Genomic DNA, 22,734 nt, shown 5'->3' on the forward strand with positions numbered 1-22,734 from the left:
GTTGCAAGATCCTTAGCCTCCTTGTCTGGGGATTACAGCTGCCTGAGGAAACTACACAGAACCACATGGAAGCGATGGAACTGCTTATAACCAGGCATCAATCTTTTCAATCTGACACCTTTTTTCCCTTTTTGTGACTGTTTGTCTGTTCCTGGGAACTAAGTCACTCTCTTTCACGGGCACAAACAAGCAGGCACAGAGACTCAGACACACAAACACAGAGTTTGTGCTTCTCTCTCTTTCTGTCAGACAAACTTCTGTTTTTCTTTTTGTCTTTTTTTGCATTTCCTCTTTCAGACGCCACCATGTTCCCTGACTGATACGAGAACGTATACATGTGTGAGTATATTGTTTGTGTGTGTGTGCATCTGCAAAGCACTTCCTGCATGTGACAGCGCTGTGATAGGAATATCCTCTGTCTGGGCCGGCGAGAGGTTAAACCTGGCCCCCCTTTCCTCTTTTTACTCTGACATATTTTGTGACTGTTTCACGGCACACCTCGCATTTCTGGCTTCTTACGTACTGCAGATAAGCTGCCAGATGTGATTGAGACCAAAACAGAGGGAGAGAGAGAGAGAGAGAGAGAGTGGGGTAGAAAGGCAGAGAGAGAGAGAAAAAGAGGTGTGTGTGTGGGGTAGGGGTGATGAGAGGGAGGGGGCGGGTGTTTCAGATGCTGTTTATAGCATAAGAGCCACTGTTCATTAGCAGTAAACAGTAGAGAGAGAGAGAAAGAGAAAGAGGGAGAGAGAGAGAGAGAGAGAGAGAGAGAGAGAGAGAGAGTAAGTGCGGGGAGGGGAGGGGAGGAAATGAACAATGGAGGGGAAATGATCAGTAATCTGCAGTGTTAGCTGTCAGCCTCCACTGCAACAACCCGTCTGGATCTCATTATAGGTAAATTCATTTGGCACAGGGGCCGAGGGTGTGTGCATGAGTGTGTAAGGGAGTGTGTGTGTGTGTTTGTATGTACGTGCACACATACAGGGAAAACAAAGCAAGAAGGGGCACTGAAAAGAGGGAAGAAGTTGAAACAAGAGAAGAGTGTAGAAATAGTAGTAGTAGAGAGCGAGGGAGAAACAGGCAGGGAGTGTGTGTGTGTGTGTGAGAGAGAGAGAGAGAGAGAGGTCTGTGCAGGAACAGATCTGAGGGTGACGGAGCTTGCCGTCTGGAAAACAGCATCTTTCCCTCCACTCTGCTCCTCCCCTCTTCCCTCACGGCATCTCTCCCACGCTCCAGAGCTCAGCCTTCAGCTCCCCGGATCCTCCCAATTCTCCTGAGGTACAGCCTGTTTGTGTGTGTGTGTGTGTGTGTGAGTACTTTACGCTGTGCTCAGTACTTTCCGTGTGTTCGTCTCTTCTATCCCCGCAGCTGAGGTGGGCGTGCAGAGCCTCTGACCCTCTCGCCCACTCTCTCTCTCTCTCTCTCTCTCCCTCTTTGCTGCAGCTACAGGGGGCTATGGATGGACTGCGTTTACCTCCACTCATCGAGGAGGCACTGGACTCTACAGGTCTGTGCAGCTGTTTTGTCAGTGTGTGTGTGTGTGTAGTGTGTTTGTCTGCATGACCGCATGTGCATCCGTGCAGTCGGCTACCGTGGGACTATTTTTAGCCCGGGCTAAAGATCAGATATGATCAGCAGAAAAGGTAGTGGGTCAATGTTTATCATCGCTCAGAAAGAATGTTTACTCTTGAAGTGAGGGATGGGGTGGTGAACTGAGGAGGCGGAGGAGGAGAGAGGTGGTCAGGTGGTAGGAGGTGGGGAGATTATAGTGGAAGCCCGTCTTTATTAAGAGCTGTAGTCTAGCTGACAGACGGACGAGTGGGCATTACTGTCAGCTATGGCATCTGTGGACATTTGATGGAGGCTACACACTGCCAGGTAATGGATGGCTGGCGGCCAGAGGGAGGGAATAGTATAGTCGTGGGTCCAGGCTCTATTAGACGTCTTGTGATGTGTTATTTTGTGTGATATTTTAAGGCTGATTGAGTATTGATGTGATGTTTACTCGTGCAGTCTTGGATGTTATTTTAGTAGGTTATGAAACCTGTGTACGTGCTTGAATAGACTGTTATCTGGCATATTCAGGTCACAAAGTCTTTATTTTGGGAGACTCGCTTTGCATAAAGTGGTTGTGGTGAACAGCTGCTGTTATGCTTGGTTCAGTCTTCCTAACTTTATAGTACTGAATGTTGCTACTGGTTCAAGTAAGGCATTTTGCATTCCATATTTTTAAGCACATTCATTTTATGCCTCATGCAGAATCAGTACTGCATTTTTCTATGCCTCATAGAGAATCAGTACAGCATAACTGTGTACAATAGTTAAGGGAGGAATGTGTGGAATGTATTTTGTGTCTGTGTGACCCGACGAGGAAGAGGCTCTAAGTGTGTGTTCTCTCTCTGTGGTGAATGTGCTGGCAGACAGAGCAGCTCTGTGTGGGTCACTGCTGGGAGGATGTTTATTGGTACGGAGCGATTCAGAGAAGAGCGCAGGTCAACAGCCCTTTGACCAGTGGCCAGGTTGCCAGTTTGGGGCTTCCTGTTTCTGTGTGGTGCTGTCCTAAAACTGAACTGTAATATTTTGATGATTTCAATGACATATTCCCATATGTAGTGAATTGTCTTGTAATATTTCTCAAAGCCTCCTTGCTTTCTAAAAGTTTTGTTGCAGAATCAAACTTTCCATTGACTAAACTGTTTTCTATTTCACATTTGGTGATCAATTCCCTTATTAGACTTGTTGAAGGCTCAGTATTGACCATCAGAAGATGGATGCTGTCTCAGGAGGCGTTCCTCCTCCCTAACAAGCTTGTTCCTGTTATCGTAACTCCTGGGACCTCTTTCCTTTCATCACAGCCTGAGGCAAGCTTTTAAAGCCGGAGATTCAGAGTCTGCTGATAGGAGCGTTTGGCCTAATGTAGCGTGAATCCTGACTGATTGACCATAATAAAGACCAACATGCAGAGAGCTAAAGTGGATTGAGTGACAGCTAGTATTAACTCATATCCTTTCAAATTACATATACTCGGGGATCTAAACGGATTAAGGTGCGTTTAATCTCTCCTGGCTGAGGTCAATATTAGCTAGACATGGGTCTGAATTCCCAGAATAAGGTGACTTTGTTTGGAAGAGTACTTTTCCCACAGTTTTTCCTCTTAGCTGTTTCAATGTCGCTGGGGGTGAATTAAGAAAGGCCAAACACTGAATCACCTGCCACATCCACCCTCCACCCCGGGAATACAGATGCACTCACACAAACAAACGCTCACACTGATCAATACGACAGCATCCGAAGCTGCTTTGACATTTACAAGCTGTCTGTGTATCTTACAACCATCACCCACCATCTTTTCCCTCCCACTCGTGCTAGTCACCGACCACATCTCCCTCCATCCTTCTCTCTGCTCTCCCACCCACTCTCTCTTCCCCCTCTCTTTTTCAGTCGCAGTCCTCTGCTCTCTTCAGCGCCCACACACACACTTGAACACACACGCACACTTGCGCACACACGCATGCACGCACGCACACACACACACACACACCTGGCAGTGCTTCTGCCCACACAGCATTCCACTCCTATCCTCCTCTCCTATCCAGCGTTGTGCCCTCATGCTGTGAAATTCCCATGACCATTCCCGTGATACTCCCTAAGGATGCACAGACAAGATTTCTGTCAGATTTTTTGAATTGCTTAATGACAAAGTGCCCACCTTAGTCAAACTTTTTAGATCTGGGTGCTGCAAAAACCTCTGAGAAAAATGTGAGATTTTCACACCAATGTTCTAAATTTGTTTGGGGAGTAAATCAAAACAAAAACAGTGGTGTTTTTCCACCCTCAGGCGTCCCAGCTCTCTCTCTCTCTCTCTCTCTGCCCGGAAGCCCTAAAGTTGCATTTCTCTCTCCGCCACCCTTCTACCTATTGCCACTCTCCCCCGTCATACTCCAGTGCTCGATCTATTTTAATGCAGGCTTTCAGGGTACTGAGCGGGTCCCTGACAAAATTGAGTATGCCATATGTTTTTTTTCTCTTTGGTTGCATAATGGAAAATTCTGTGCTGAAACTTCGAATGAATAGAGGAGGTTCGTGAACTCATGGGGCTCCTTCCCCCAGCTTAATCTATGGATTTTTTTTTTTATTCTCCCTCACAGCAATACTCGGCATTGTCAACCTATCATTAGCGCGCCTTCCCTATGCCTCTATGTCTTTATCCCTTTTGGAGTTGGCACCTACATTGTTAGCTGTGGTATCCCCTCTTTCCTCAGTGATTTAAGTGACATAAAGCCTTCCAGAGAGATTGTATTCAGGTGGGAGGCGCTGATTTGTGATCAAAAGGATTATTCCCGCATCACTTGTTTTCATGCTTTGTTCTCTCTCTCTATTCATATCCCTCAATAGAAAGGCTACACGAAAAAAACACACACATGCACACACACACCACACATACACACACACACAAACAAGTAGGCCTTCATTCCCGTAAAAAGCATATTCCCTGATATAATCACCCGCATACACACTGACACACTTTTTGTGCATGCTCATCTAATGAGGCCAAATTACAACACATTCTGCAATGCATCTCTATTCCGTTGACCCACTTTCTGTTATTTCCCTTTGAAAGTGCAAACATGGATTTTCCATTTAAATAACAGAGCGACTCATTAAGTCAGTCCAACTCTTCAGTGCTTGTGGGTCCTTGCTCTTTTCTTGTCTTCTCCTGCTGATGTTGCTCCACAGTCTCTCTGGAGTTTCGAGCCATAAAGTGCAGAGAGAGAAAGTGAGTGAGAGAGAGAGAGCGAGAGAGGGAGAGAGAGAGAGAGAAAGAGAGAAAGAGAGAGAGAGAGAGAGAGAGAGAGAAGGAGAGATTCTGCATTACCTCATGAGATCTCCACCCTCTCATCTCATCATTGAGTCCCACTCTGTTTGAAGTCAGCAAACTTCATATGCTGGTGACCTCACTTTGTGGGCTTTAGGAAGGGGCAGCAGTAATGCCCAGCTGGGCCCCTCTATGGGAGGGAACAGATGGAAGACGGAAAGGTTTCCATGGAAAGCGAAACCATGGACAAAAACACAGGCCTTATTAGCAGGGCGACATTCCATATGGTGAGGGCCTGGACCGGAGGTGAGCAGGGGTCACCATGGTGAGCAGGGGTCACCATGGAGATGGACCAGGTGCATCGCTTCACCTCACTCCTCTTTGGTTTGATGAGGAGAGGGGAGAGGGGAGAGGGGAGCAGCTCGAGTGCCTGTAGGCCATACCACACTCTGTCTCTTTCCATCCACCTCTCTTATTATCTTCCCCTCCTTTCCTCTTTTGCTCTCACTCAATCTCTCTCTCTTTCTCTTCCAACTCCCCCCCCCCCTTGCTCTGTATTATGTGTTGCTGAGGGAGTGTGCCAGTGAAGGAGAGCAGCTACAACATCAGTGCTGGGCTGGCTTCAAAGCTGGGGTAGGAGGGGGTGGTGTGCATTATGCATGGCCTCCTACACAGCCACTGAGATCCATGGCATACATACACACAGTGAACACATGCAGTATAAACATAGCAGGCTTGTGTGAAGACTGGCACATGAGCAGTGGGGCTGGGAGATCATACACAAGGCTGAAATACACACTAGTGCACAAGTCGTGTCGTGCGTGTGTGTGTGTATACGCGTATATGCACACACAGACACAAGATGAAGCACAGACAGAGACACAGACAAAGATACACACATGCACCACACACACACACACACACACACACACACACACACACCTTCCACCAACACCACCACCGCTACCACCTGTCTGCTCAAGCTTGTGTTTTCAAGCTTGGTTCATCACAAGGCACAAATCACACTGCACCTGTAGACAGCCTCCGGCTCCTTCTATTTTAGTCAGCCATTATTTTTCTTCACAGTTGATTTGACTCCAGATGTTGCGCTCGATAAAATGAGATATTTAACCTGCACTCGTAATGAGGGAATGGAGTAGACTCATTTACTACATAGTAGAGTTCAATTCCAAAACGGTGTGCATTCATTTTGGAACAGAAAAACCTTACCTGACTTCATCATGCAATACCTAAGATATAGAGGATAAAAACTATAAAAGTGATATCATTTTGTAAGTCAAGGACATTTTGTCAGTCAATATTTTGTTGCTTAGTTTTCACATTTTAAGAATGGGTGTAACTTTTTTCAGTGGTGGATATCTACTACAACTATACTAACTATAGAATGACACTGTGATTTTTTTGCTCTCTGGTGCCAGGATGAAGCAACTCTTTGTCCCACAACCCAGCATATCTCTCCTACCACACCTCTGTCTTCTGAAAGCCTCTCTGTGCTCCTTAATGTTGCATAATGCAGACTTCATTACAGAGAGAACTCCATCACTGAGCACCAAATCAGATGCAAAACAAGGGACTTGTGTCACCACATTAATGTTTAAATTTGATCTCAGCCAGCTATTCTGAGATGCCGAGAAAGAACACTTGGCCTGTGTATTGTCTCTTCTCTAAAGTGGAACAACAGTTGCACTGAGACACTCACTGTGTTTTGCTCCAATGTGATTACGAAGGAATGTGCTGTGGCTAGATAAAGCCATCCTTTCCCCGGAGCTGTGAAGCCGCTCCTGAGATGACTCTCCTGCCCATCCCTGCTCTCGTATGCATGCGGCGTCCATGTCCAATGCGATCCCAGTGTGACTAAATGCTGTGCCAAGCATGCAGTGGAGGGATTGCAGGTGTTGTTGCAGCTGAGTCTGTTGCACAATGTGTTTGACATTGACACACAAGGTGAGGTGATATGCGCCTTTAAGGAGCGAGGTGATTAACAAGCTATGGTAAATACCGAGGAGACTGACTGATGTGAACACTGGAAAGATAGTAAGGGGTAGCTATGTAAGTGGGCTATATATAGTTCATGGGCACACAGTAATATGTTGAGTGGTACCATGATAAGATAGAGGTGAATTCTTTTGGACAGACACAGCAAAAAAAATCTGTCTGGATGTTAAAAAGGTCGCGGTCAATAAAGATTTCCTTTCACCTGACATCTATCCTGCGTTAAAACTGAAGGATTTTCTAAACAATTCCTCTTAGGACCTTTGTGATGGCTACATGTGTATGATACTTCATACTTACTGGAGATCAACTGTGGTTTGTTTCCCTTGGAGAACAGTCTGGACACTGCATCCGTGAAAGCAAATGAGCTGAAATGAAACAAAAATCACTTGAGCCAAAGCAGTGTGAGTTATTGCACCCCGAGTTAGACATCCACACAGATATGGGGGTGAGTGATTTTCAGTGGCAAGCCTTTTGTCTCCTGATGGCCCATGGCTGCCGGTGGCTGTACAAGTAGCTCCAGCTCTCTCCCTACCACACTGCTCCAGCTCTGTTCTTTATGACTAACTCATTACACCAGCATCAAAGTTTAATGAGACACTGGCCCAGTGCTCATGAAACCTCTCATATGCCTCTCAGCGGCAACATTGTTTAAATTAACATCATTAAGAGACAGGAAGGAAGGCTGCAGCCCTCTGCTGATGTCATACAAATATGATGAAAATGTATCACTTGTGCCGCGCTTCGCTGTGATGATAAAGGTTATATCTCGCATGGGGAACAACAAGAGAGAGAAATAATTACTGTAGGACATGGAAGCAGGGGACCTATGCTCCCTGAGTCCACTGGGCCAAGATAACGCTGGAGAGCATCACTCTCAATTAGGTAGATCTTTAGTTAATGTTTCACTCTGTCCCTTGCTGCACCTTTTTTCTCGTCACATCTCTCTATTCCTGCCTCTCCGTCAGCAAACATCAATCCCCTCTCTCATCCTCTCACTCCTTCCTAAGTACAAATAGCAATACTGAGGGACTTGGAGAGCACTCGAAACATGAATGTCTGATGCCACACATCAATTTATTTCTGAGATGGACTTGACCCTGGAGGGCATGTTATTGAGAATTGTTATAGTGGAATGGTAGCAGGACAGAGTGTGTGGTGATGAGAGCAGAATTGGGATGAGACTGTGAATCAGGCACAAGCGATACCTTTTCCTTCTCCTGAGAACATCCCATACTCGGATGAAAATAATCTCCTTTTAGCTCTGGACTTTGCAATTTGTCCAATTGTATTTTTATTTGAGCATCTCATTTGACTAATGGGAAGGGACATTTCTTCTCAGTTTAATGTGGATTTGCTGTTATGTCATTTCGCTGTTAATGACGGCATCCTTTCTAGTTTTCTGACCTGGTCTGCGTTTGCGTCCGCAGCTCCAGTGAGCAACAGCTGTTGTAATACGAGACTGAAAAAACTGTGTTTTTGTCACATCTCACTCAGTATGAATGGTAGCTTGTGTTGTTATGGACTTTGAGGTGCATTGCTGAGTGGTGAGTCATAGTGACTGCTTCAGCATACTGACCCACCTCCTCCTTCCCTCTCCACATTGTACAAGCTAACTCACTCCACCTACTGGTGAAAAATTTTAATCAAATCTGTAATTCATTGTACAGAGAGAAGAATGGAAAAGATGATGATGTGTGTCTTCAAAAAGCGTGATCAGTGATCAGTATTGTAATCAATAATATTGGCAGGTTGTCTCATTTAACATCTACTGTACATAGCATCTCAAGTTTGAGAGTTTGGACAGTTTGACACTTTTAGGCATATAATCAGATGGATTCTTCCCCAAGCGATTGGTGTCCTTGTGTCCTTCCTGTCAAATTGTCAGCTCTAATCTCATGAGGGGGTTGTCAGTTGTTTTGTATTGTCAAATTAGTGTGTTAAATTAGAGTATATAGAGTATATGAGCGGGATACAGACTGGTATGCAATGAACTCAATGTCACTTGAATCACAAGATGGTGCTGTTGATGCTGAGATACTATCTAATGCTGTATCTAAGCATGAGTGGATTTAGGCGATGACAGAGGTCTATGTCACCTGTAGTTCTGGCTTTCTGCCTCTCTCTCTTTCCCTCTCTTTCTCTACCACTCATCCCTTCCTCAAACCGCTTTCGTCTCGCCACCAGATGACCCGTGCGATCTGAAAGCGGAGAGCAGCCCCATCATGGACAACGAGATAACGGCAAAGGAGAGAGGAGTCCTGCAAGAGAACAACGAGAAGGAGGAGATGGACCAGGAGAGAGCTCAGGAGGAGGAAGGCGAGGAGAGGAAGCTAAAGGAGGAGGAAGGGGAAGGGGAGGAGAAGAGGAAGAAGGAGCAGGAGGAGCTGACGGAGGAGCAGGAGCTGGAGGAGCTGAGGTCCCAGGTGCTGCAGCTGCTGCTGGAGCTGGACGAGGCCAGAGAGACCTCCAACAAACACCAGGAGAGCTTCCACGAGCTACAAGGTGAGACTGAGGCTGGGACTGCTGAGACCATATTCTGGTACTGTTCGTTCAATATTTAAAATCCTTGAATCTTTAATCCTTTATTACAATCTTTAATCTATTATTTACAAAAAGGCGCCTGACCTGAAACCAACATCCAATCCAATTTCAGATCAAACACCGCACATCTAATCGTGCCAAATCAAATGCAAAACATCTAACCACTTGCCCTACACCTTGTCATCCAAGGCCAAACGCTACATTTTCTGGCATCTAATCTCAAGTGAAGTTTCAATCTTCAGAACAAAACAAAGACATCACAACTCAGACCGAAACTTTAACATCTACAGCCCTATTACCATCCGCAGACTCCTCTGTAGTCTATGACTCAGCTCCATTTATATTATAACATGTCATTGTTATGGATTCCAGTACTTTATTGGGATGATATCAACATCATAACCTCAATGATTAGCTATTACAAAACAAGCAAACCAAATAAACTTTTCCACTTCACATCAGCAATGATTGTTTGCATTTCCACAATTCCAGCACACAGCCTCAGATGTTCTGGGCCCGCTGAAGTAAATCCCTGTCCTCCGTCTGTCTGGGCTGTGTCGCTTTGCACTCGAGACATCGCCTCTTCATCATAATCTAGTAAAACATTGAGCAGTCTAAATGTTTATATGTGATCACTGACATGCTTAGTTCCTCACAGTCGCTAAATGGAGCATTACTTCATGTCTTAAAAATGATGAGCTAGGCGTTCAGGGACACTAGCACTGAGTAAGGCCTTGGGCATGGGGCTATAGTGAGCTCAGTGTGTGTGTGTGTGTGTGTCATACTAAAAGACATGGTACGGTGAGCTCAGTTGTTTGTCTGGCAGAGGTGGAGGCATTCCTCAGACAACTGCGTGCATGCTGAGGGAAGCTTCCAGACTGGGTGTCCTAGACCGCATCGTGACATCACTGCTGGGCCACTCCCACTGGGCATGCTCAGCTGTTCAGGCTGTCTTCCACTGGCAGCTGTTGGGGTAGGGGGGTAGGGGGGTAGGGGATGGGGGGGGTGGATGGGGGGGGGTCCTCAGTGTATATGGTCATAGGCTGACTCAGGGTGAGGTGTGGGGAAAGGCCCTCACTTATACCGCTTATCACTAAGACTGTGGCCACTGCTCCATAGATGATTACTCATACAGGAAAATGTGTGAAAAAAAAAGCTGTACAATTTTTGGGTGAGGAAAGGGAATGAGAAACACTTTAGTGGAGCTACTCAGTGGCCAACAGTAGAAGACTGTGCTTTTACTGGGCAGCTCCCAGGTGTGAATGTGTGTTACTGTGTGAATCTGAAACAGGATGTTGCTAAGAAAGAGCAAAGTGACTTTCCCTGGATAAATAACCTGTGCTCAGCTTTCGATTTTCGTTCCATCTAATAGAGATGCTACATGCAGGACACTTGTTAATAATGACCAAAAGAAAGAAAAATAGCAGCAAAGCAAAAGCTGAAAAAATAGTAGCTGCTTCATGCTTTCATTCTGTTTTATTTAGGAGTTATCAGGTTCAGGAAGGGAAGGCCATCCAATTAACAATTAAAAGCAGTGGAGGAAGAAAATAATGAAATATTCTCACAAAAAACCCTCATCCCTTTCACAGTATTTTACACACACATACACACACACACACACACACACACACACCTGCTTCGGGCACTCAGTTCAGCCTCAAGGTTGAATAGCTTATCAAGTTCAATCTTTCTATTGGCCTCCTGAACTGACATTTTCCCATTCTCTCTCTCCCCACTCTCCTCATCTCCTCTCCTCTCCTCTCCTCTCCTTTCCTTTCCTCTCCTGTCCCCTCCTCTCCTCCTCTCCTCAGGTCTGTTGGAGGATGAGCGTCTGGCCAGTGCCCACCAGGCAGAGGCCTTCACACGCCAGATCCAGAATCTACAAGGTAGTCGCCACAATAGAAACCTCAGCAATGAAACACACAGTTGTATCTTGTGATTACTTCAGACAATAATATGATTTATGATGAAAAAATACACATGTCCCATTTGCTTTGTTAATAATTAGGGTCGACGCAGATTTTTCCCTGTAAACTGCCAATGAAGCACAATTAGTAAGCAATAATGAGCAGGTCATCCATCTTGTATGTCACTGCATGGATTTCTATTAGCTCTCAAATAAATAGCCTCAGAGAGAAAGTGCTGCATAAGTATATTGAGATGTAATTGACTAGAAAGTGTTAAATACATGGTGTCATTTGGCTTATTGAGCTAGGGGAATTTTCATCTGCCTTTGATGCGCGAACTACTTTTCTTTTAGTTGTTGGAATGCCTAAACTATTTTATGATGTATTTGCATTGGTCAGGAATGATGTTTGAGCTGTTTGGATGGCTCATCTTTGTGTTTTTGTTGCTGTTTGTGTTGTTGTTATTGTGAGAGGTGCAGATGATGCTCCTTTCCTGAGAATACGGAACATCTAATTTGCAACTGAATCTGAAAAAAAAAGCATGTCTGTTACCATCAGTTACATCAGCTCCTCTTTCGAACAGTACTTTGCTTAGATGAGTACACACTTGCAACCACCCACCCACACCAATACCCACACACACACATACACACAAACCCATTCACACACAAACACATGCATGCAAGAGGCCCGTAGGCTCACTTTCACATGATGTCAGGTGAGATCACACACACACACGCACACACACACACACACACACACTGACTGACAGCGCAGTCTCACCCACCTATCCCCATATGGACAACCTAACCTTCTCTCCTCTCATCTCCTCTCCTCTCCCCACAGCCCAGCTGCGCTCAGTGCAGGAGGAGATGGACAGCCTGGAGGAGGAGAAGGAGAGCGAACTGGCCGAGGCCCAGGAGGAGCTGCGCGTTGCTCAGGAGGAGGTGGTGCTCCTCCAGCAGGCGGCGGAGGAGGCGGCGGCAGAGCGGGAGAACGACATCGCCTCCCTGCAGGAGGAGCTGTGTCGCCGGCGGGCCGAGCTGCAGCGCCTCAGCGACGAGACCCAGGAGTACGAGCTGGAGATCACCACGCTGAGGGCCGAGATCAGCATGAAGAGCCAGCGCAGGGAGGCCGAGAGGAGAGAGGGTGAGAGAGGGCGAGGGAGAGGAGAAGACAAGGAGAAGAGAGACAGGGTTCATGCAAATTCAAGGATTTTCAATGTCTTTTTCCAGCATTATTTTTCTGTTGGACTCCACTCAAAAGCAAGAAACATTTCCGTAAACTGTTTTAACAACTATTAGAGCTTTAAATCATTATTTACTTATTTATGTAGTCATTCATTTAATTATTTATTTTTTAACAGGCATATTTCCCAGGTATTCCAATACTTACATTCTGAAAAGTTCAATTCTTTAAGCATTTTTAGGACGTTGTGCAAACCCTGGAGAGATCAGTGCAGCAAGAGAGGGAAAAAAAGACATCGACAGATTGAGGGAAGATAGGGAAAAAGGTGTGAGACAGGTGGAGGAGGGGGCTGGGTTGCAGACAGATGGATCAGAGAAGAACATGACACAGAGGAGACAGTGAGTGGGTGGTTTTGGTAGATTACACACATACTTTCTCCTCCTTTACCATATGTACAATTGTCTTACTTATAATAACTTCAAAGTTAAATCTTGTCGGTCTAGGTTTTACACTTCATCTTCATACCTTATGTTAACAGCCATCAGCAAGAAGGACACAGCAATAAACACAAAGACCCACTGTCTCTGGCTGTGCTGTGGTATTCATAGCCATAAAACCTGCTCCTCACCACTAGCAGACGCAGCAGACAGCCAGTCTGTGTGGGTAATATTATGAAACCAAAGCATGAGGTTGTGGATTTTGTTATTGCGGGCTCACATCATGGTTAGCATCCCACAGTCAAGCATGTAAATCAGTCTTGAGGTTTAATAAATATTACAAATTACAAATGTGCTTGCGCTGCTGAGTCTTAGAGATACAAGGGGAGTGGTGCGTGTGTGTGTGTGTGTGTGTGTGTGTGTGTGTGTGTGTGTGTGTGTGTGTTTGAGATACCAGGGACATGAAGTCATGAAGTCATGAAGTGCTAGAGAGGGAGTGAAGCAAGGCAGGGGAGGCACTGCTGCACGTCAGATACACACTTCCAACACATGATATCACTGCTGGGCTGTGGGGCCGAGCCTGGGGCAGGACAGAGGGAGGGGAGGGCCGAGTCCTGTGGGACGTAGCTGCACAGAAAATGTTAAGGGTCAGGGACAAACATAAAATGGCCTATTCATGCCTGCTCATAGCGTTTCATTGTCCTGCCTTTTCATCAATTCTTTCATGAGAATGTCATCCAAAATGTATTCTGCATCCAAATGTATTCTTAAGCCCTCTCCGGACAGCATTAGTATTACTGGGCGAGTTCTAGTGATTGCCGTACAACAGGAATTTTATCTGTCCACAATGAAAATGGCAGTGATTTTCTCCAGCTACCCCGGTAAAAAATCCATCTGAATTTACATAGACACACTATTACCAATTTGCCCACCCAGCATCTGGATTATCAGGGCCCAATAACCAGTAGTAGGGCAGAGCATCACTCTTTAGATCAGATAAGATGATTGATGATCCCCATGGGGAAATTTGCAGCAGCAAAAGTAATGAGATTCAACAGGGGAAAAGACAAATAGAATATAAGCTCACAAATAGGATAAGCAATAAATGGAAGAGATAGTGCATTTAAGCACAGTTTGGTGCCAAGAAAAATTGAAAAATAAAGAAAATAGTAGGAAAGAGTGCAGGAGCTGCTGCATCTGGTGTTACAAAGATATGAAGCCACCTGAAGGGAAGTTTTGCCAGTTTCCCTGTACAGTTGGAGATGTTGTGTGGCATGACCGTGGATTACCACGGCCCCCAAGTAAAATATTCTGTCTGGATGACTGACTGAAATTACTGATGTGCATCGGTAAAAATAAATTGCAGACGCTGCCTGGTAATACGGATGCTGTCTGGAGAGGGCTTAACTCACAATTCAGCATTCATTTTGATGTATTATGATATCCTATACATGCTGGAATGGTGCTGAAGCCTCAAGCAGCTGAAAGATGAGCTATATTTACCTGCATCTTCATTTGATATCTGTGTCTCTGACCTGCTCTGTCAGGTGACGTGGGCCTGCTGAAGGAGGAGTGCCGTATGCTGAAGGAGGACTGTCAGACCCTGAAGGAGGACAACAAACGTCTATCAGAGAGACTGCAGCTGCTGCAGAGACAGCGGACAGGGTGAGAGGTCAATGACTGCTCACTCATCCGCTGTGCTTACTGGATCAGCTGGAGTGGGACACCCTCTGGAATACTACTCTGACTCACATCCATTCACATCATGTCCCATTTAGAAAGCGGCGGCCACCTGTTGAATCACTGGGGGAAACTCGTGATATCATATGAGTGATCACGAGACGTAGGCCTATTATAGAAATAATACTTGGTGGTCCATGGTGTTCTTGGCTGCTCATATGGGTATGATGGTAATGTGGCTAGGTACAAGCTGCAGCCAAGTACCATCAGCATCACCAAAACAGTCAGAATTACAGCCAAGTACTTCACTTTGGCTTTTATACACCAGTTACTAACCCTAACCCTAACCAAGAACTTGAAATACATGACAATAAAAAACACACAGGAGGAAGAAAGATCGCTAACTAACTCTCTGGTTATCACAAGAGGTAGCGTAGCAACCAATTCCATTTTTGATAAAGTCTGCGTAGCCTTTGTTCATGGGAATTATCAGCACAATTGGAATGCATTTGAACAATCAGATTGCTTAGCTGAAACTACCCGTTGTATATTTGTCATTAAATAGGCCGATACCCCTTTTGTCCACCTTACAGCTCCCACAGTATCTACCTATCACTGAAAGAAGAAGATGCTGACGAGGGCACAGAGGGAAAGGAGATGGAGACCGGCTCAGAAGATACCATGACAGAGAGCTACATGACCATGGCCCAGACTGAGAGCACCAACTGCCGCCTGGTGGACGCCTCCATCCAGAAGAACATTTCGTTTGACGGGAAGCCCATGACACCAACCAGCTGGAGCGGAGGCATCGGGGAGATCTACTCCCTACGGGACCAGCTGAAGCAGGCGGAGGAGAAGGCCTCACAGGTCCAGAGAGAGGTACAACATGATGCCTCATTCTCGTTCTGTAACACAACTAGAAACAGAAATAGAAATAGAAATATAGAGCACAGGTGCACGAATGGATCTGGGTCAGATAATACTGGAAAATAATTCTTTCAGTTTTGGTTTAACCTGCATGGATTTCCAAATGAGTGGGCTGTACTGCATCAGGACAATGCAGATAGTGCCATGTAAGTTTTCAATCACAGAATAATGTACTAAATTGACTCTGAAATACTGTGCTGTGATTGTCTAAACTTTGTGGCACGGATCCTATAGTCCTACGTGGCATATATCTGGCAGTAGAAGTAGGTTAAAACACATTTATATAGTATTTGTAAATACTATTTGACCCATGTGTTAAAAGAAAATGAAATATAATATATATAATATAAAAGAAAATGTGAGGCTTAGTACTATCTTGAGAGCATATAGCTTGATAAAAATCCACTCAATACAGTAGGAAAGCAAAACTGCTCAATTGCCTTGTCCTATGAATGTCACACAATTAGCAAGTATTATATAATGATAACCTACAAGGCACAATGCACCAAGTTATATTTAGTTATTCAGGGTTGCGGCCGTGTTGCATAAAATCAGCTGTCAGTCAAATCACCAGTCAATCAGTCAGTCGATTAATGGGGGGAAAAGAATGAATGTGTTTGACCACTGTGTCCTGCAGTGTGACGGTCTGAAGACGGAGCTACAGGAGCTGCAGGTACTGTATGACAGCAGCCAGAGGGAGCGAGCGGAGCTGGAGGAGGAGCTGCAGCGCTGCAAGGCGGAGCTGGAGAAGCTGTCTGGGGGGGCTCAGGTGAGGGGCCGGGACCAAAGGGCCAAGGGCATGATGGGATAGAGATGAATGGTATACAACTGGAGTCGTTAACAAATGCCTTCGCACATCTTTAGTATCTTTATTTCCTTAAGTTGCCCTTGTATTCTGGACTGGACATCCCTAAAGTATCTGTGGACTAGGTTTCTTGTTGCTGCATTAATTTACCTATTATCTGTTATAATTTATATTAATTAAATCAAGATGAACTTAGTCTCAAGATAGTTTTGGGAATTCCCAGCCCTGGTCTGTTAAATGAAGGAAGAAATATGAAGCTGTTTCTTTGCACACACTACTACAACTAACACACCTCACATCACACCTACTGTATCCTGTGTCTGTATCCTGTGTATAAAATGTCTTCCCACATTTTATGTGACTAGATCTCATACTGTAGCAATATATGTTTTGATATGAACTGACTTGGCCTGTCATCTCATATCAATATGTATGTTGTTCTTTAGGCTGGGGTCTTTTGTCTGTGTCCTAACCTCCCTGTGACAGCAGCACTTTAACACTGTTGTTGGACAAAAACAAGTTTCTGCAAAAAATCTAGAAATTAATGACTATTTCACCATTGATGCCTATGTATTTTTTAAATCATACAAAGGCCCAAATGTTATTAAGTTCACAAAACACATAAATGACCAGGTGAATTTTCAATTGAAGTAAAAAAAAAAAGAAAAACATCAAGATTGCAGTTACCTGTTTTTCCTGCGACAGTAGTGATGAGCTGTCTCTGCGTTGTGTCAAACTGTCTACCCGTGCCTGTCTCTGATGCTGTCGTTGTTCTCTGAATGTCCATGACCTCTCAGCCTGTATAATTAAAATAAAGTTATGGAAAAAAATACTAATACTAATACTAATATATATCCTATAGAAAATGAGGATAGGGAGAAGAAAATCACCTTATGTTAGTCACATCATTCACGCCGCTCTTTGTACTTTTCATGTGACATGTGTTGCCACTGTATTGTCTTTCTTTTTGTCATCATAACTTTATACACAGCCAATGAAGGCCGCACAGGAATGCTCACACATGCTCACACTGACTTGGATTGTATCAGATGATATTATGTTGCCATAAACCTTATGCATTGTTTTTTCAGTGAACAGAAAATATAAATCACTCCATCACAACCCTCCCCCCTTTATGCCATAGCCATAGACCTTGTCATATTTTTGTTTTCACAGTGATTTATAGTGGTGGTGGTGGTCCATTTGTTGCTGGTGTCAGACCCCCCTCTCTTTTTTGTGTTTATTATTTGGCTACCTCCATCCATCCGTTCATTCATTCCCTCCATCCCCATGGTCCTTGTGTTTTTTTATTCCCTCCTCAGAGCTTCATCCATCCGTCTGAGCACCCTGTTCTCTCCATCCCCTTCATAGGAATGATTGTAATAGTGGCTGTGGTTTGGTGCTGGTTGTCGGAGCTGGCGTCCCAGAGAGCAAGGTATGGGTGGAGCTTATCTCTATCTGCTGCGTAATGCTATGTGTCTTAGATACTGAAAATATATAGTATTGGGCATCCTCATTGCCCAGGAGTGGTGGTGGTGGGGATGGGGTGGGGGGGTGGGTATGAATTGAATAACTGCCAAATATAATCTGGAAATATATGAAGACAGTTAATTATATCCAGTATTATGGAAGATGGACATGGGACGGGTGGGCAGTTTGGCAAATTCCTTTGTGATAACAAAAGGTTTCCTAGTATGTCATTGAATAAATCAGTCATTTGAAGGCCCAATATGTTTGTCTATCAGTGGGTGGTTGATAGAGGAAGCCTATACTGACACTTGACCCTACTCTTTTTCTCTGTCTTAATCCAGGGGAGTGAGGTAGGTTGGAACCCCATTTTGACTGTCACTGCGGCCACAGCAGTGCTTCTCATGATGTCTTGCTTGTTGAGAGCTCTCGCCCGATGTTGACTGGATGGGCAACAACTGCACAGGCACAGACGTTTGCTTCAGACCGGCCCTCATTCTCTCCTGCTATGTCTATAGATTGGACTGGAAATATGTAACAGAAGCGCGTCATTGAACTGACAACTGAGTGGTGGAAGAAGTGCAGTTTCAAATGAGAAGGTACATACATAAAGAGGATGAGGATGATGCACTCGATCTCGCTTGGTGGGTGCGTGAAGAGGAGATGGCTCTGACGATGAGTTGATCCACTGAGAGGCTACATGAAGACTGGGCTCACTCCACTAAATGTTCGCCAGTGCTGCGTCTATCCATTCCTCTTCTGTGTCTGTGGTTATTATTTTCTCTTCTCTAGTTGACAATGTGATCAAATGAAGGTCTTGATAATGAATGTCTTGTATCAAATGGTTCTCTGTTTATTTAACCATTATTTATTTATTTGTTCAAATATCTTTCGTAGTTGACTCTTACATAATGACAAACATGGGCTCTGGACATGTAATGCACTGAAATCACTATTGTACATAAGCCCTTAAAGAGTTAGTAGAAACAGCAGTATCCATTTGTGTTGAGTCAATATTTAAATGCATCCAGGAATGCATGTCTGTCACAATCTTGAATTACAAAGTTTATGATGATTGATATGATTACATTATGAGCAATGAACTCTCAATTACTCTATGCTTCCCCCAAATTCTAGATGCAATAACAAATACATGTTTAAAATTCAAAATACTACAAAACTAAATTAGAAGTTACCAAATGAACTATCTACTATCAACTAACTGCTATCCTGCTGCTGTTATTCGGCCCTGCCCAACATTAGAATACCAATAAGCTGTTCTCTCTATGGTATGCTCCTCAAAAGGGTCAAAGTAAAACATCATGCCCAGCTAAGCACCTGTCAATCCAAGTGTATAAGGTCAATGTTTACTTGTGATTTCCCTTTGGATGGGTGCTTGTTCACAGCGTGTGTTTTTATTTGTTTGCTTAGCCCCGGGCCTTATCCCTTCTGCCTGCCTCCTGCATTGTCCTGTGTGTGACTCTGAAATCAGCATGAGGCTAAAAATGAAGAGAACTCCCATCTTCCCCTTTAATTATCAGTTAACTCACATGCCAGGCAGTGAGCGCAGCATGCTGACTCGTCTTTGACTGTTCATAGCTCACCTTGAAAATATGAAATCTGACACCTGCAATGTTGTTATACTTATGATATGTATGGTCTGTTGTTATTATGTACTCTAGGCAACACATGTGAACAAGTTTGGGAACAAATTTTGGGACCATCAAGCTATCCTGTGTGGCACCAACTCACTATCTAAGCATTTGATTTCAGCGCTGCTCTGATGTAGATGTGGAGAAAGAAACTTTTTCTCTCCAGCAGGATTTATATGGCTTCGTTTCATTGTCATTAAGGTTAATGGTCCAGATTGTTCCAGGTACACAGCGTGAGAATGTTGACTGTCAGCATTCCCGTGTTTATTGATGGCTTGACTCATGTGAAAAACTGCAGATGAGATAAATACAGCCTGGCCCCACCTGGTTTAGATCATTGATGCAGCTGAAGTGAGCGACAAGGGTTCGTTGATTGCTGAGGGCATTTTATAAATTCATATTCAGAAGTAATATGGATCTGAAATATGTAAATAGGAGTGTGTCACAACTGAATTGTTCTCTTAGCTGTCAAATGAAAAATATATACGTGGCAGGAGTCTAAACATTACTGTTTACAATACATTTGTGAAATGTTTTTTTGTGATTTAGTAAAGATCTCTTTTAGAGTTCAAAGTGCATGCTACAATACATATAGAGGAACAATATTTAATTTATGTTGGTTATGTTATTTCTGTTACTTTGTATTTGATGTAAATAGTCAGATGTGACATACAGTACTATGGGAGAGATATTTCTTAAATCCATTTGTACTTGCTTTGTAGAAAGTTTATTCTATTTTGAGAGAGCGTTGTATATTTGATAGCCAAAATATATGCTATATTAATGTTTATTTATGGTGTCATTACTCGCAAGAAGTCCTAGCATTACTAATCATTTTCAGTACCTCTATGTTCAGTGGTTGGTGTAGTCATTGCATGCATATAGATTGCATTTGATCTTAGTTGCAAGCAAGAGCAATATGAATCCTGGTTTTGCCAGCCACTTATATGTTGCAGATGTATTGAAATATTTTCTGAAAACATTTGTCATTAAACTGAACCTCTATAAGCAAAGCATCACCAATATTTTTTCTGCAGATGAAGTTACCTTACACTAAGGAAACAATGGACCGCTGGACTGCAATTATTGTCACTGTCTAAAAAATTATCAATTTGCAATGGCAGGTCAGTTCCCAGTGACTGCAATAGCACATATGAATGTTGTCTCATTCAGGACATTATTTCTCATTATTTCTGGGCTTATTTCATGGATAGTGACTTTAACATACTTTCACAAGCCTCTATATTGCACAGTGTTTTTCAGCTTGCTGCTTTGCTTATTGATAGCATTGTTGTTTTCAATATAGTTGTGGCTATTTTGTTACCTGGAGGTCTATTTTGTACGGTAAATGACTTGAGAAAATAAATATACTCACTCCACCTGATGTCTGAGCACTTTCTTTTCTTGGGAAGTGAGCTCACCAGCTATCACAGACTCAGGGTTTAAAAGTATCGAGGAATCCCATTCATGAAATCACCAGCACTCATCTTGAGTGACAACCGTCTCTTTCCTGGCATCACATTACATGGGTTGTACGGTTATTAATAACCTTCACTCCAGAGTCATGTCATAAACTCTCAGACACGGATTCTTTTCAGCCGGCAGGGATCGGCGTGTCAGCGTTGTTGATGAGGGCTTCTAAATTACACTCATTACTCCATTGCCAAGTTCATGGTTTACTGAGTTAAAGTGCAGCTAATTGTCTAAAAGTAGCCTGACTAGAGATGGTGCTTAATGGTCTGACCTGTGTTCAAGGACACTTGGTTAATAAAATTAAAATGTATTGTTAAATACAATAAAGTTGTGCGTCTCCATGAAGAACTAGAAGGCACAAAACCTCTGCCAACTTGCTGTTACACCCAAGGACATCAGTCCTATCACTTTCACTATCAAGTTTAAGTTAAATTGATTTCTTGACCTTGCAAACATACCATTAGGATTGGAATCAAGTCTCTATCTAACTTAGTTGCATAGTTATGGATAAAAAACAATAATCATCTAATGGTGGAATCCCAGATCCAGATCACCACCGAAATCTAATCAATTGCTCCTTGGCCTAAGGCCTATAGGCTTATCCTACGGCTTATGTCCACCAAATTTCATGGAAATCTACTCATACGCTTTTGAGATATCATGCTGACAGACAGATAAACAAACTGACTGACTGTGAGAGCAGCCATGGGCATTTTCTGTGGATATGAGTGTTTTTCCTGGTTCAGGTTTGTGATCACCACAATAAAAAAAAACTTGTTTGAGTATCAAAGCTCAGTTCTATTTTTTGTTGTTCTTGTTGTTTTTTGTTTTGGCTTTAGGGAGTTACACCAGAGATAACACACTGTTTGTAAATTATTAAATTGAGTTTTATTCCCTTTAACTTTGATATTCTGACTCATGATTCAAGTCAGTATGAAGCTGCAGGTATTACTGTAATAAATAATAAGTTGTTCATGTGGTCTATATGTGGAATGGTTGCTCAGATGGCTGTTTTGCCATCACACTGGTGGGAAATGATACACACAAAAAAGCGCTTAAAGAATATCTTATTACACGGTATGAGATCAACCAGGGGATCCTGAGCTGTGTCCAGTCTGAGGATGAGTATCCTAAACATGCCCGCTGCATGTGTCACTGTTATTCTTACCTCCCACTATTTTGTCAAGGAAGGTATTGGAGTCTGGTGTCACTGCCAAGTCACTGACTGCTGAGTCACAACACAACACTCCACCATGACAGTCCCCAAAGCTGAAAACACACACAATATTTAACGGGATTTACTATTTTTGCATAGTTTGTTGACTCAGTATATTGTATTCTATGAACATACACACAGAGTAATCGTTGTCTCTGTATTTTTGTACACGGCCTTAGCTCACTACTAATGATTGCTGTCATGTTGTTACTGATCACCACCTCAAAGTTGTAGATGGAAGAGTTGGAATCAATTTTTTTTTTTTTTTAATCAATCAGTAAATTCAAGAAATCAATTTTCCTCTTCTTTTGCTTAAAAAGATTCTTATATGTAGCATGTAAATAAATTATTGAGAATGAAGACTATCATTATTGTGGTTTCAATTTATATTTTGAATTGACTGAATAGAAAGGGAAAACACCTCAAACCTGGTAGGGAGGAAAAGTGGAGACATTTCCATAATGTCATTGCTTGATGGTAACTTCTGTATAAAAGATGGCATATATCAAAAACAAAGTAGACATTTCCCCCTAACAGGCTGAAGTTCAAGCCAATGTTATAACACTCCCTGGGCTAGAATTGACCTTTGCAGAATGGCTACATGCAAAATGC

General features: G+C 43.5%; 1 protein-coding gene across 2 annotated transcripts; it reads left to right on the forward strand.

Annotated features, from left to right (window-relative positions):
• Window positions 1–819: 819 nt before the first annotated feature.
• On the forward strand, window positions 820–20,773 carry LOC139643851 (coiled-coil domain-containing protein 136-like). Of its 2 annotated transcripts, XM_071519131.1 has the most exons (10): window positions 820–1,275; window positions 1,441–1,504; window positions 9,014–9,331; window positions 11,182–11,256; window positions 12,124–12,426; window positions 14,450–14,567; window positions 15,176–15,461; window positions 16,147–16,278; window positions 17,637–17,749; window positions 18,126–20,773. In XM_071519131.1, exons 2-10 carry the CDS (start codon window positions 1,453–1,455, stop codon window positions 18,136–18,138), a joined length of 1,410 nt encoding a protein of 469 aa, XP_071375232.1. In that variant the 5' UTR covers window positions 820–1,275; window positions 1,441–1,452; the 3' UTR covers window positions 18,139–20,773. The 2 variants fall into 2 exon arrangements, with proteins under 2 accessions (XP_071375232.1, XP_071375233.1); XM_071519132.1 differs by lacking the exon at window positions 1,441–1,504.
• The last annotated feature ends 1,961 nt before the right edge of the window (window positions 20,774–22,734 follow it).

This window comes from Centroberyx affinis, unplaced genomic scaffold (genome assembly GCF_046629955.1).
Source record: "Centroberyx affinis isolate AG114_WGS23_722 - 3 ecotype Tasmania unplaced genomic scaffold, CSIRO-AGI_Caff_v1 ptg000664l_1, whole genome shotgun sequence".
NCBI lineage: Eukaryota > Metazoa > Chordata > Actinopteri > Beryciformes > Berycidae > Centroberyx > Centroberyx affinis.

Excerpts from the sequence above, each read along its gene's own strand:
- LOC139643851 (XM_071519131.1), top strand. The coding sequence starts at position 1,453 with ATGGATGGACTGCGTTTACCTCCACTCATCGAGGAGGCACTGGACTCT. Across the intron at positions 12,427-14,449 it reads GGAGGCCGAGAGGAGAGAGG|GTGACGTGGGCCTGCTGAAG; the intron begins GTGAGAGAGGGC and ends CTGCTCTGTCAG. Across the intron at positions 16,279-17,636 it reads AGCTGTCTGGGGGGGCTCAG|AGCTTCATCCATCCGTCTGA; the intron begins GTGAGGGGCCGG and ends TTCCCTCCTCAG.